The sequence below is a fragment of the Rhopilema esculentum genome, chromosome 8 (assembly GCF_057945365.1).
Source record: "Rhopilema esculentum isolate cy_ngs chromosome 8, ASM5794536v1, whole genome shotgun sequence".
Taxonomy (NCBI): domain Eukaryota; kingdom Metazoa; phylum Cnidaria; class Scyphozoa; order Rhizostomeae; family Rhizostomatidae; genus Rhopilema; species Rhopilema esculentum.
Window position 1 is genome coordinate 7,981,321 of NC_142822.1, and position 15,994 is coordinate 7,997,314.

The 15,994-nt window shown below is 35.3% G+C and overlaps 1 protein-coding gene across 1 annotated transcript; it reads right to left on the reverse strand.

Moving 5' to 3' along the window:
- Positions 1 to 2,142: 2,142 nt before the first annotated feature.
- Positions 2,143 to 5,966, reverse strand: LOC135694431 (nucleolar complex protein 4 homolog). The gene is made up of 2 exons (XM_065213174.2): positions 4,678 to 5,966; positions 2,143 to 2,791 (listed from the first exon to the last, which is right to left on the reverse strand). Exons 1-2 carry the CDS (start codon positions 5,932 to 5,934, stop codon positions 2,435 to 2,437), a joined length of 1,614 nt encoding a protein of 537 aa, XP_065069246.1. The 5' UTR covers positions 5,935 to 5,966; the 3' UTR covers positions 2,143 to 2,434.
- Between the last annotated feature and the right edge of the window lie 10,028 nt (positions 5,967 to 15,994).

Consider the following 15,994-nt stretch of genomic DNA (forward strand, 5'->3'; position numbering starts at 1 on the left):
ACTTCTTGCTTGGTAAAGGCCAAGGGATTTTAAAGGCCAATTTTGACGGAAATAAAGCTTCATATTCATATGACTGGTTTGTGCAGAGAAGGGAAGGAAGTTGTAAAAATGTGATTGATGGTTTGAAATTTCAGCTTCTGTCAATATGCATAACCACCTTTACTAGAAGCAATTTGATTTTCCAAGTAATTGCCTTTGAGAATGTGCTTTTGTTCCCTTCTATTGAACAACAATACCATGAGGTGAAACACAATAAATTTTATTAAACAGTTTCGGGGGATAGCAAAATGTATTGGGCTACAAGAACAATATTTTCTTGGTGAAGGGCTAGCCAAATACTTTTTTCTTGTTAAATATGCTTTTCTATCTGTGGTGCCAGCACCATATAAAATGTAACCACAAATAATGAGAGCTGCGGAGGTGAATGAGAACGAAAGAGGAAAAGAACAAAAGCCACTCTTTCTGCCCCATATCCCTTTAGGTACGGATGTAACTTGAATAAAAACTTAACTGATTAGTTCATATTATTGCGTTCTTGATATCGTTTGGGAAAAAGAAGCTTCTTGTGGACATTTTGAAATGGTAATGTAAGTCCAATTTAGAAAAGAAGGAAATCCAATTTAGAAAGGAAGAAAAAAAAGGCATACTTACGCACCGTTACAAGGAACACATTTTCAAAAGAACGTACGGGATATTACTTCAAAGCATGAAATGAGTTCATATAACTCTTTCTACTATACTGTGCTTCGAAAAAAGGCAATCAGAGGGTAACAATGATAGCACAGGGACAGGATCGTCAGGCCAACAATCAATGGCAAGTGAAATAACCTTTAGTAGCGAACTATCTGAACTATCATCGAATGAAGGTAATTTCTGAGCAATATGGTAGATGTGAAAATGCTTAACGGGTTATGTGAAATAATGTCAGAAAGAAGCGGAAAGGATTAAAAAGAGTCAGTCTAGCGTAATTAATAAGGGGGTAAGCTTTCCATTTTTGGCAATTATTTAATACTTTAACACAGGTGTGTAGTGTTAGGGGGCTCAGGGGGGGGGGGGGGGGGGGCTGAAGATATTTTCATACTCCCTCCAAATAACGCCTTCGTATCTTCAGATAAAAAGTGTTATAAACAGTTGTTCTCTTAGCACAAAATAAGGTACGTTTCTCCTTGAAATTGTTGCAATTATGCTAAAAGAAAGCAAATCACCGCGTCTCGGTTCCAAAGTTTCGTAAAACCTGTAATCGGCATTAATACGAATTACAAAATCTTTCAACTGTTTATCATATTTATTTCTACAAAATTATCATCCTCATATTGCAATCGTGGTGAGCACAAATATCTTCATCTAGTCCCTTTTAGTCTGCAACAGCTCGTCAAAAAACAATAGTCCGTTGACTATGCTGATGTTCGTCATTTTGCCCAAAAAGGCGACAAAAAAACAGGTACAACAAGAACTAAAAACAGGTACAGCAAGATAATTTTCCGCATTTAAACATCGTTAAAGAGACACCACCGCCACATCACACCTGTAGGCATATCCACTGTTCCGTTTTTCTGCAGCAAATTTTGAAGAAAGCGTGAGGACAAAAGAGTTCCAGTAATTGTTGATGAAACGGACATACGAAATGAGTGAGACATCCCCCCATTTTTCTAGATTAGAATGTTAGACCCAGGGCCGTCGCTAGCTTTTGTTCTCTAGGGAGATGCTCCGGACCTATTGGTCAACAAATTGTATGAACCATCCTATATTTCCTGACAAGTCTGAAAATTTGCCGACGAATCACCCCTTCATGGAAAAAAACTGCTCTTTTAACGACGGATCTTTTTCCAAGGGGCTTGTCACATCCCACGCCGCACCATAGCGACTGCCCTGGTTACCTATGCGTAATAATGGATGTGCTCTGTAAAATAAGGGTGTTGCTTTACTCAATATAAGATTTTGTCTTCTTTCTCTCCCTACCAAAGCATATATTTATACTCTAGGTGCTGAAATGGCTAATAATAGGCGATTGGGTTTTTTTGCAGTAGCTTGTTTGCTCGCTTTAAAAAAGAAATTTCGAAGAAATGAAAAAAATGTTTGCAAGAAAGTGGAGTGGCCACATTTTGAGGCAAGGTTGCAGCAGAGCAAAAAGAATTGACTTCATAAAGTTTGCGAATTTTATTGAAATTTAAGCAAAATACGTTGCAGTCAATTCAAGCTCACCTTATATTGTTAAGGCTGAATGAATCAGTACTTCAAAAACCCATGGCAAAGATATGCTATAATAAAGATCATGGTACTTCATGCTAAAATCATAAAATAATCTCAAAACGATCTGAGGCATTGACATCAAAGCTAAAATTCAAAATTAATGGTTCATCATAACACTTTTAGAGTTTGGAGTAACATACCAATTGTTAAAGGTTCCAACTCTTGTATGAATCTCTGACTAAAGTTACTCCAATGACCATAGGCCTAAATCATAAACTGAGCGATCAAACAGACAGTCAGGGGCTTTGAAATTCATAGGGACAGGGGTGTCCTCATCAAAATCCACCAGTTCTTTCTCAAACCAATCAGCGTAGGAATTGTTCAAATATTCGCCTATGGCCTTTTCCTCTTTGGTAAAATGACTTTCAAAAACTTTGACAGCCTTTTGAATTTCTGCATGGTAATGTTGTTCCAATGTTTTCAGTTCCCATAACGAACTGTTAAGAGCATTGCATCTTGCTGGGTCTGCTACTTCAAACTTGAATGGATCTGAGTGGGCTTCATCAGACACTGAAGTATCAGATGACATTGACAAGCCAGTCTTTGAGTAGAAAAGAAAATAAATAAATTAATATCAATACTTTTTAAATTATAACAAAGATATCATTTGATTTGATTATAATGCAATATGCTAATCACCACCAGAGGTCAAAAAAGCAATATTTCCAAGAAATTAATTGGACTGATGTATCTATACAGAAATATTCCATGTCTGAACCAGTTGCAAAAGTCAATAAAAGTGGTTGAAATTTCAAAGGTGATGCAATTCTTTTTTAAATGTAAATTTACACCTTTTTTAAATCTGTAACTTTTCTTGAAAATTTCACCTTAACATTTACTTTTTATAGATTACGTTTTTTAAAAAATTGAATGTAAACAGTGTCCCCAATTAGTAGAAATGCTAAATCAATTTGACACTGAAATGAAGTTATTATTATTATTATTATTATTATTATTATTATTATTATTATTATTATTATCATTTACATTTTAGAGCTAACTGTTGGCTTCGAATCCAACCTTAACACAAATGCTACAAGAAAACACAGCAAGTATGCTCCTCTTTTATCTGGTTTACAGGGGCAGTTCAAATGTGTCTCCTTTGTTATTCTTTCTATGAGCTCTCTTGGCATCTTCGGGCAATTTTGGTTGTTTTATTTCTCTCAGTTTTTCCTTTTACCTTACGATTGTTATAGTTTTTTCTTGTAAAACCAGGCTAGCCAATTGCAAATTACCTTGTATTAGTGAGATTTGTAATTGTAGTTTAAGTTGAATTGAAAATGAAATGTTTCCATTATCATTATTATTACATCCAGGTACATAAGAACACTTATAAATTTCTTGTCTTCACACCTTTTCTATTTCTTTCCCCTAGTTTCTCTTACCATCAATTCATTTGCAAATAATTCAAATCCTCTAGTGATTGCTCCCCATAAAAAAAATGCTCCATACTCTTAGATATTTTTCCATTAAATACTTATCAGTTAGTAGGATCAGTGGCAGAAATTCAGGCTTTCATTTGAGGGGGGGGGGGTGCCTAGGCCAACGATTTTCTGCCAAGATAACATCTTGGATGGTCTTTCAGCATGTTCAAAGTTTTCCGCTTATCTGAAAGCAGTCCTTCACCACAGGGCTGTCCATCATTACAGGGCCTCCAAGGAAGGAGAAGGAGCAGGAGAGCCAGGGCCCCTCACTTTTTTGCAGGACAACAGACCCTTTTCAAATTCTTTCTATTGGTGTTTAATTTTCCTTTAGGTTTTTCAAAAATTTACACTAACATTAGTAAATTTACTCAAGAACCACAAAGACAACGATATTGAATCTAAAATGATGTCCTTTGGGGCAAAGAAAGATATTCAACATTAATTGAAAGTGTAAGATAATTTCAAATAATTAAGAGAATTTCAAAACTTTCTTCAGTTTTCAACTTTGGAGTAAGCCTTTTGATAAAGATTGAAAATCCCTATACAGCAACCTGGACCTAGACATCCCCCTTGCAAATTTTTCTAGCCTGATAAAGACTTGGAGGCCCTTAGACACAAATGACAGCCAAGGCCACCAGGACTGGGGAGGGGGGGGGAAGGGGGGTGCCAGGGCTGTTACTCTGTTGTTCCACTTGTTACCGGGTTGTTCCTTGTTTTAAAAAAGAGCATTTGATTTTCTTTTTAAAAGCCAAAAATTGATTTATTGGTGTGAACATCAAAAGGGTCAACCCCAACACCTTCGCTAGTCAATAAATCAAACTGTTAGTATTTAAAGGAACTATGGTCAAATGAACTTGATAAAATTCCCACCCCATGCCCAAAAGGCTATTTTCATCCTCCAACTAACATCCAATTTATTACTCAATAATTATTAACTGTCAATTCTGTGTCTTTAATTTTGTAGATTTTTATCTTTCTCAAGAATTGAAAGGTTAAAACATACCTTCCTGTGAATAAGAACTTTGCAGCTTGGATGACGTTTTAAGAGGTTTTCTATCAAAACTAAGATGATCTGTATTGCATCTGGAGAGGCTCTGAGACTAATTCTTGCCAGCTTTTTTATGAAGGCAGCCACCAAGTATGCTGGAAGATTCAATGATGTCAGAAACAAATCCAATAGTGTAAAGAATCTGTCTCTATACTCTGTTTCAATAGAAGAAACATCCAAAAGAATGTATAGCTTTTTAAAAAAGTCTGGGTAGTCTAAGTTATATTTGTGGATGAGGAGAAACAAACCGTTCAATGCAAGAAGGGCAAGTGAGCCTTCAAGGTTATAAACATCAGTTAGAAAATCAAGCAAAAGTTTGGGATCTTCCATGTATGGCATTACATCTTCATGAAGATTTGCTAGCACTCTCTTCAAAATATCATCTGAAAGCTCCAGACTGAGAAATGACAGCCACGTATTGCTGAAAAGCTTCTTTCTTCCTCTGCTCTCTGGTAAAAATTTCTGAATCTTTTCGACATCTTTGATCAGGAATCCAACATCTTTGGTTTGATTATTCATAGATGAAACTTTCAATAGTAATAGACAAATATTGCTCATTACGTTATCTGTCTTTGAGATCCACTTAGGCTTTTCTTCAATTATCGTGCCTATATTCTTCAAAGTATAAAACTGGATATCGGCATACCGAAAGTACTTGCCTATCTCCTTCAAATGATTCTTCGTTGCAGCTGCATTGCAAGTCAGAAGGCCATTTATAACTCTTTTGAATAAATCAATTGGGAAATAACACCCGGACTGGTCGTACTCTGGACTATTTATCGCAGCTTTGTAATCTGCAACGAGAAGGTTCATTAGACAGTCGAGCGCCCTTTTGCGGACGGCTTTTTCTTCCTGGCCTAAAAGTTGTATCAACTCCCCTACGAAATGCAAATACTTATCATAGCACCAGTGCGCGAATATTTTCTCTGCACTTTTATTTTTTTCCAGCAAATTACCTTCTTGAGTGGCACCATTTTCTCCAATATCATCCTCGCTGTCACTGTCGTCCATGCTTCTTCCATCTTTCAAATACTTTTGCCAAAGTCCCTGAGACATATAGCTGGAAAACACAAGTTCAAGACTAGATATTAGTTCCAAAAGCTCAGCCTTCTTTACAGAATCAAGATTTTCGAGGAGAGCCACCAACAGATTCGCATTTTTACGACTTTCTAAGATGCATTTTGCTTGATCATGGAACGATTGCGACGCCATATTGGAAATTTCACAATTGAAACCAAACGTGCTTGTTGTTGCAGTTGTTGTTCACGAATCTGTGTGACATGTTGCGTGAAGTGTAAGGGAATGACTTACGGAAAAACCATTTTAAAAATAATACCCCTTGATGCTTGTTCCAGGCCGGCTTATTTGATTAAATAGAACTCATTTTTCTACAAGTACACAGATTCTAGAAACCTTTAGATAATTAATAGCCACGTTACCTTAGAATTATTAAAAACAGAGGGTATGAGGGGTGCAAGAATATGGTCCATAGTGCAAACATGATGAAGTTGAAAGTAAAAGGCACAATAGACAAAAGCTAGATATTTCTTATCAACTGTATTATCTTAAGGTAGAAGATGCAACACAATGCAGAGACTAAGAGGAATCATTTAAAATGGCTGTCTGTAGGGAGTTAATATAAGATTTGAAAAGTAATCATGTGTAATACGTTTACACGCGGAAAAAACTCATCTTAACAGGATTACTGAATCATAAAATGTATACAATTTGTTTCAGTTTTAAACACCCGTACCTTGAACTTTCAGGGATTTGTACAATCATTTTGTTAATATATAAAGCACATTGTTTACTAAAGCAGATTGCACAGAGGCTTTTAATATATTTCTAGGGAAAGGATAGCTTATTTGATGTAAAGATTTTTCTTTTGTATTCATTTTTTATTAGAATGACTGAATTTTTGTTGAGCCACAAAATTCTTAAACAAGTTCAATTTTGAGCCATAATATAATCATAACTTATTGTTAAAATTAACTCATCCTCGGTGTAAAATGATAAAACACATTCTTTACATAAGATATTCTTCTGATATTATATTATGGCTGTGGGTTTAAATATGAGAGGAGTAAAACTCATAGAAATACTTTCGATAAAGTTCTAGTTGTGCTATTACCCTTGAACCATTCTTAATTTTTTGGCACTTTGAGTCTTTGTATTTATGAACCTTATTCTTGAAAAGGAAATTGGCACTCGCGCTATTCTCTCCTAAAAAGAGCGTGAAAATTTTTATATCTCTTGGCAACAAACCAAGAAAATAGATGTGCCTGTAAAGTGGCGGCAAGGTATTTTAGACAACACCTATTTTTAGACAGACAACAGTCCAACCCAGCTAAGATTGGTTTCATGTTAACAAGATAAAGTTAACATAAGAATAGTAACGGTTCCAGGTAAATGCTTGTTTTGGGGTTTTTTATTGCGTTGATTCAGTTAGCAGTATGCTTTACTCACCGTAAAAGCTCCATTAAGCCCCTAGGGCTGCTTATATATTTTTCAGTCCTAGAGGTGGGAATTGAAAGAGAGGGGCTAATTAGAAAGGGGGGGGGGTGGGATCCTTAATAAATCAAAGCTAAAAACTGTATAAAAATGTTATTATGCAATTTTTCTTATACGAATTTCATTCAAATGTACTCAAAAAACTTCTAGCAGCTTCGAAGTTATTAAAATTAATCAATTATAATGTCCTCAGGAACACACAAGCATTGTGTCCATCGCAAAGGCGGCTAGAGACATTAGAATAACACAACCGAAGAAGAAAGTCTTGACTGTAAATTACATAGAATTAGAAACTTGAAGCATTTAAAGTAAACACACTATTTAAAACATCATGCATAATTAGGGCACCAGTTTGGGAAAATATTGCAAAATTCTTAGGAGGGAAATTTAGCATCAAAAAATGAATGTCCAGTTAGAAATGAAATACGAAATATGTGTTTTATTGAGATTTTAGGAACTTGTTTGATGATCTTGCTATGTTTTGAAAAATGTCTTTTTCATTGCGTAATTATAGGTTTAGCTTTAATCATGTTTGCGAAGTTATGGGTCACATTTTTCAGACGTGTGGAATTATGGATCCAAATTTTGAACCAAAGTTGCACGTCCCCGTCCAATACAAGGCTTAGTTGCCCCCGCCCCAAGGCTGTGTTAGAGAGGCTGATCATGTTTCTGATTTATGAATGAATCATACAAGCAAATGTTCACGGTTCAGGCTGTCAGCTTAAAGTTTCTCATCAGCCTCAGACAATCTACAGATAATGAATTTCTCTGAGAAAGGAAAATTTGCATAATCTTCGTGTCATTGCAAAAGCATTATATAAAAAACGCGCAGTTCCGGAAATGTTCAATACAAATTTATAGGGAGGTAGTGGAAGACGAACATAAACAAATTGGATGAAGAATAATAAAGATAAGAGAGAAGAGAGAAGAAAGCAAATAAGGGTAAATTGAAGATATAAGGTGCTAAAAAAGAAAAGAAAGAAAACTGATGATAAGACAGCACAATATGATGAGAAAGAATTAAGGTGTAAGAGAATTAAGGGTATGAAAGACAAAACAAAGCAGATAAGAAATACGATCAAGAAGAAGATTGGGAAGAAAAGGAAGATAAATAATGAAATTGATACTAGTGTCAGTAAAAGAAATATGAATAGAAGACAATTAAAAGGAAGAAATCGAGCAGGAAAAGGAGAACGCGGAAAAGGGTAGTTAAAGAAGTAGAAACGGGAATATAAACAAGACAAGAAGTGGAGATGTTAGTTAAAGAAGAAAAAAATTCTGCTTTCGGATATGATGTTCTATGATTTTGTCTAAATAAACATTTAAGTTTTTAAGAATAATTTATACAATGCTACATTAGAACGTTACTTGAATAAAGACAGATTGTTTATAATCCCTTAATTTTAGTAGATAAATTACTACTAGCCTATGTGTGTATCATTTGCTCATTTTTAATGTCTGTCAAGCGAGGTAGTTATTGATTGAGGTGGGTGCATAAAATGTCATCGGGCATCTAAAGCAAACTCCTTAACAATGTGATCGGATGCTTTGTCTCCATTGGACGAATATCATTCATGATTCAGAGAATAAGAAACAGATATCACTATAAAGAGTTTAAATTGGCTATCGACCATTCTCCTTCTCTAGGTTGCGTAACCATCAAAGACATTAAGGAGTAGGGAATTCTAGCTATCGACCATCTATCCATTCTTGGTGCCTTGACCATTTTGAACATTGGCAAGAATTGAGTACCAACTATCGACTGTCCTAAAATTTATGCCTGTAAAATATATGTAGCTCAGGGCGTACATGACAGATATAAGCAGTTTCGTATATTTATCTGTAGTAACTTAATAGTATACGAACATACTATGCGGAGGAGCTTTAATTCACGTGAGACATGTAGACAAAATCTACCATCAGTTTCATATTACAGTTTGTTATGCGTGTAAAGCGTTGAAGTAAGTATATAAAACGATCGTTCTGTTTTGATTGGAACCCATGCGTTGTTCTATCTCCTTCATATCTTAAAACTATCTAGAAGCCATTAAAGAAACTTTCTTTTTATTCATCTGTCTCTTCTGCGCTGACAATTTCTGGCCCTATAAAGATACCCTGCAAAAAGATCAGCAACCCCTTCATATGAAGCGTTGTATTCATACGCACCGTCTCATAATATCTTGAATGATCAAGCTGCAAGAACTTCACAGTTAGGATGTGAGCTTGGCACTGGATGCCTGAACGGAAGCTTGTCGTTTACATGTCTATGAAAAGGATCACTTACGCCCATTCAGTCGTAAATACGTTGGCAGTGAAATACCTTATTCAATACAGCATAAACGAATCGAAACCTTTGATCGTATCATATTTCATTTGCTCCCGACATTCTGGGCCAGAGTGAGTCTGCTTAGGTACATTGCTATTAAAAAACGTCGGTGACGTCAAAGGCCTAATAGTTTGACAAACATCTCTAAGCTTCCCTTTATGGTTCTCAGACTCGATAATTTCATCTAGACACCTCAATGCTTCCTCTTCCTCTGAAAATTGCAAACTACTTTCCACAGATGCATCCTGTTTTGGTTTTGCTTTAAAGATCGAAGCTAATTTCGACTTCTTACCGTTAAAGAAGTGTTTCAACCCTGAGTCACCCTTGTTTGGTACAGTAATGTTCGCTCCTCGTCGCCTCATGATTTTCGTTATACACATTTGTGAATAATTCCAATGTTATTAATTGTACCAAGTGATTAATGGAATGCTCAAAATATTTTTGTCTTGAATAATGTTCTGTTATCATTCGTACAGGAGTACCAGATGGAAAATCCTTAGGCAACACATCCAAGCCTTTTGCCAAATGATTTTTTCGTCAAAACTTTATACAAAACAGGCCAAATTTCAAGTAGAAATCAATAGCAAGAATGATCACATAGATGTGTTTCCTTGGTGGTATCTTCGAATTGTTAGAGAGCCTTTAATATGACTTCTCGGTAGTAAACAAGGCCATTTCTATAACCATGAACAGTCAGCTACAAGATGAGTCATTCACGTGTAGACATTTGATTCCGCATACAAGGTGGTTTTGTCAGCGTTTGCAAAAACTCTATTCAAAGCATCTTCTCCATAAAATAGTGATGACTTAAAGTTTTTGCATTTTAAGAAAGCTTCTGCAACATGTTTACATAAGCGATAATGCATGAAAAATTCACGAGCTGTGTATTTTTGATGATATTCCTGAAATGAAGCCACCAGTTGCAAGTCTCACTTGTACATAGCTAGCAAAACATGTTTAGCGTTCTACCTACGCAGGTTGAAGAAGTGAATAAGGAGGTGCCATTTACCGGTAAACACATGACGCCATCATCATTTTCTCTGATTTAATAGAACAACAGCATCAGGCAAACTAAAAAATATGTTTTCTTCTTGATGTTTATAAACTTTAATCTCGCATTCCGTGTCACTAGTATAGGACTAAAATGTTATCATGGATTTTAAATCAATATTACACAAATTTGCATAAAAAACCTTCTATGAAATAAATGTTTACAAAATTCCAGCTTACTGTGACTGCGTCAACAGCAGAAGTTTCATCATCAAACGCTTTTGTTAATTGAACTGCCCCTAGCCGATCTTTTCTATATTGATGATGTAATAACCAGCCGATTCCTTGTGGAGCCTCTCACACGAAACCTGACGACTTGCCAATAATACACCTAGGGCAATGAAATATTAATGAGGATTTAAATCATCTGCCAGAGTATTGAAGACAAATGGATCAATGCTACTTTACTTAATCCAAAACATAACAATCAAATGTAATTATGGCTCTGATTCAATAGATAACAGACGAAGATAATGATTTTGGTGTGGCAGATTTTTTGTAGACAATGAACACCAAAACCATTGCAATGCGTTTGTTTGATCAGCATGGGTTGCGTTCTAACTGTTAATGAAACCAAAGGTTGGCCGGGCGGTTATCGAGGAACAAAGGCGGCATGCATCTTATCTGTCTGCATCGTTAGAAAAGATTTGAATTTTGTGCAAAATAAATTTCCAATGAATAATTAACGGGGTACACTGGGTTGAAATCTCAAGTAAGTACTACCAAAAGAAAGTTTGAGGAATGATAATTACATCGGTTTACACATGGTTGTTTATATATGAGAAGTAAGAACGAGAGGGTGTTGCCACAATGAATGCTCAAACGCATATTGTGAAAAATAGGAAAGAGCCAGTAAAAGCTTTATGAATACTGTAGTATCAGACTGGCATAGTGTTTAATACTCAATACATAATAGGTCCTCTCCCTTGGTGAGCGTGGACAATATTATTCTTCACGACAGTTATACTCAGTTATACAGTTGATGACCTACAGGACAGGATAATCAACAGGTTGTGTCCTTTTGAATATAATTCTGACCCCATGTTTCACCATACAATACGAGAATTCTCGGGACCTTCAGATCCCTGAACTGCAGAAAAAAATGTTGTTTTAAAAATGTTGTCATTACTAGGCTTTGAAGACTTGGTATTGCACACCATTGGAAGTCCGTGAGCTACCGTCTTTGAATCTTTCAAAAAATGCTAAAAAACTCATTTGAATTGCTAGAGTAAACTTAAAACACGGCTCCCAGAAAGAAGAGCATTTGGTTCTGAATAAAGCTTTTACGAATGAAATAAGTTCGTTATCTAGTTTTTTTAAGTATGCTGAAGGGATTTATTCGTGTAGCAATGATATTAGCTTGAAAAATGAAATGTACATGCAATTAAGAAAAAGCAAAGGGAATTGACAGAATCATGAAGGAGGAGTTTAACAAAAAAGAATGAATCAAAGATCATTATTCAAATACAAACAATTTCGTGTTCATTTAGAATGAAACCACTCATCCAAATTTCAATTCAGTATCTAATTATCTTTATTGAATTTCATATTCTTTTATTTACTGGCATAAGCTTCATTAGGTTAATGATCTTCGATTCTTTTCTTGAATTTCAAGACTCCTCCTTCATAATCCTTTCGATTCCCTTTACTTTTTCAGAGCAAAGATAACGAGCAAAGCAACTAAGAGACATTCATTGATCGGATGAGGGCTTTTGAAACGGTAGAACACTTTTGTTGTAACAACTAGGAATGTATGGCTTTGATGTAAAAACTAATATGCTGGTATCTGTCCTACTTCATCATCGTAAGCAGTGAAGCAACATAAACAAAAGAAGAATCATCTAAACTGGAGAGGATAAAATGCAGTGTTCCACAATGATCTTGTTTAGGTCCCTTGCTCTTTTCTAATTTTCATTATTGTATCACATTTGAATCACAGACTGTACAAATATATTCTGGTATTGCAAGCATCTCTTATTACATTTAATGCTGGGATAACGCTCTTATTGAAGATTTGCTATATGTGGAGAAACATTCTTAAAAACTATAAATTTCAATGCATTATCATAAGCAGCCATACGGGCCCTAAACATGCAGTATCTTTAAAGGTAATGTGTCCATATAAAGGGACTGGTATACCCAACTTGTTAAGTAATATCAAAATGACGGCTTGTGATTGGTCAGTATTTTTGCGATGCAAAACTGCTTACAAGAAAAGCTAACCTCACAGCAAAGTAAATAAACAGAACGACCATAATGGCAGGGGCGATGACATGAAAAATCACATGTTTCTGAAAATCCACGCAGAGTTGCTTGCTCTAGCTTGACACATTACCTTTTAGATACAAAGGGGCCAATTAATTAACAGGGTCGAGAGCTAAAACATATAACAAGAAGATCTAGGCATACTGAGTCAAGAAATTATAATACTAACTGCTAAAATGAAGCAAGGAAGGCAGCAAAGCTTTCAACAATTTCCAGAGTTTTAAAAGTTTTCAGACAATCTTTAAGTTCTCAGAACTACTATACTTTAAAATATAAACTATTTTGCGCACTATAATGCCTAAACAGAGCTGGTATGCATATTAAAGCAAATGAGAATCTTGTTGGTTTATGTGGAATCAAAATGTGAATATCATCCTGTATGACATGCTGGATGCGCGCTTACTATATTAGAGCCAACGGCAGATGTCTGAAAAGTGGCGCAGGAAGGACTAAATTTTGGATAAACCCTTAGAATAATTGAAAGAAATACAATTTTGAAAATGTCCCAACTTTTATCATAATCTTAAAAGTCTTCATGTTTCAAAAGGAAGATGGGAATAAGTAGACAGTGAGAGTCTGTTAATGGATTTGATTCACAAATATGGTAAACAGGGACATAAGCAAAGATCACCTTTTTTTACACTAGCTTTGATGTATCTACAAAATTTCTAAGCACACAAGTCTAAAGTGATTGCATCTTCGAGAAGGAAGGTGAGGTAGTGAAAGTAAGCTTTACATGTTGCCAATTGGATTGAGACAACAGTGCAGTGCTCAGGGTGTAACTAAGTCTAGTTGAGGAAGTGCCATTTTGGCTCAAAATTGGACCCATAATTCCGCACATATCTTGAAAATGTGACCCATAATTTTGCAAACTTGATGAAAACTTTACCCACAATTCCACAAGGCAAATAATGTTTTTTAAACACAACAAAATCATCAAACAAATTTTGAATGTCCTTCGTCTCAAAATCTCAATATTACACATATTTTATACTTGAAATTCCAACTGGACATTCATTTTGTTAATTCTAAAATTCTGAAAGATTCAGATTCTGAAAAACAAGCTTTAAGCATTTGCAGTGCTTAAAAACAAATAGGAAACATTTGGAATTGAGATGGCCAAAAATGATGAAATAACGCCCCAGAACGTACGTCAATAGAAGAAATTATTTGCGTGAAGAAATTTGAAAATTAAATTGTTGTAAAATAAATATTTATATTTTTGACCCTTTCCACAAAAAAATTCTCCGCAAAGTTGGAAAAAAGATGTCAAAAGCAAAATTATCTTTTGCAAATCTTTATAAAACCGGTTAACCACCTGCTGCACTGTAGCACATTTCAGGTTCCTTTTTCAAATTTCAATGTCTCTGACCTTCAGGGAAACTACAGAACACTTTTCGATGACCTCATTGTGTAACGGAGACAATAAAAATTTAATTTGGTTCCAGGGGTCCAGGGGTCCAGGGCTACAGGGCTACAGGGCTCCAGGACACATGACAAGAGTGTCAATGCCACTCTACATGTTTGATATCTCCGGCACTTCCTTCATACTTAGCCCTCTAAATAGAGAATTTTGTGAAAAGAGTGATATGGATGGAGTTCTGAGCATGAGAAAAGGATATATATACTCTTTCACGTGCTCATAATTTAATATTTTCGTTATAATCTTACAGTTTTCCAAGAAATGTCTCTCGTTATGTCAAGCCCAAGACAAAATAGCCCATACCAAAAAGAGCAATCTCCGAGTCATTTTTGGAAGGTCAGATCAGGTCAGGTCAGGCCACAAAGTCAGGTCACAAGGTCAGGTCAGGAGATTTTGAAATTACAGAGTAAATCAGCAAACTTAATCACAAAGTAGTCAATCGCAAAAATTAATCGCCAAAACTTAAAGGAAGGTTCTTGACCCAAGGTCTAATCCCAATAAATTTATTTCACGAAACATTACATTTTAAAGATGCGTTATCGCAAAAACATCTTCCATGAAAAATCTTGCCCAAATATTCTCTTCCTTCTATGTAGAAAATACATGTAAACAACTTTTTTGCGGTACAGAATTTGAAAATGGCTGTGAAAAAAGCAAACATTTTACGACATACTAAAAGCTTTTTCGTCTGACACTCCTCAGAGCATAAAACGTCAACACGATGGATCGTTATTTTCTATGTTATATTTTACCTTTGTGCATTATTTTTCTACCAAAAAATTAGTTTTTACTGACTTATTGCTAACAATAAGCCATTGCGCTACGCAAGCATCCTATAATGCATTTTCAGACTGAAATGAATTTTGGTTAAGCTGTAGAAGTTTACTGCCATTGTTTGGATCGTCGCCACGCTTGCAAAGGCTCATTGTTAGCAATGAGTCTTTAAGCATTTTGGTAATTAAGAAATTATAATACCAAAATCAACAACCATAGTACCATAAAATAAAAAAGGCATATTACTCAATTACCCCCATCCTCAAGAAACCGCCTCAATATTTCTAAGTTTCACATATTGTTTAACATTGGATGGAAATGATTCTTTTTGAAGATTAGGTATGTTCAATTAAAATGAATAATAGAAGAAGAACATATTTTGCTACTGATAAGGTGTTTTTTATATTGCGTTGTGTTAAGATTTCGTGTACTATATTTGTGTATTGTAAACAGACTCTCAGAATAGTCACAGAGGAGGCGTGAATTAATCAGCGTGTCAGTATACGTTTGGACGATTCATTTCAATACGCTAATACGCTGGCAAAAGATACTTGAGATTAGAAATTGTTGGAGATCCCAACAACGGTTTCATATTTTTCATTTCATTTTTCAGATTCTTTCTAATTGCACACGGTATTTCATAGCAAATCAACTTTTTGTCATGTGGGAGAGAGGGATGGTTGAATTCACCCTGGAATTTATTGTAGTAATTTTGAGTCAACTTAGAAAACGTTACAGATGAAAAGCATCCAAATAAGAGTGACTGCACTGTCAGCTTAAAACTACTTTTGAGGATGGGATTTGAAAAAAAAACAAAAACCAAAAAATGCTAGAGAAAAGTAGCTAAATAGACATAAACATCAAAATAAGTATTTCATTTTACATGATAATTAATATTAAAACACAGTCCACAGAGATTGTTT

Excerpts from the sequence above, each read along its gene's own strand:
- LOC135694431 (XM_065213174.2), bottom strand. The coding sequence starts at position 5,934 with ATGGCGTCGCAATCGTTCCATGATCAAGCAAAATGCATCTTAGAAAGT. Across the intron at positions 2,792-4,677 it reads AAGTTCTTATTCACAGGAAG|ACTGGCTTGTCAATGTCATC; the intron begins GTATGTTTTAAC and ends TTCTACTCAAAG.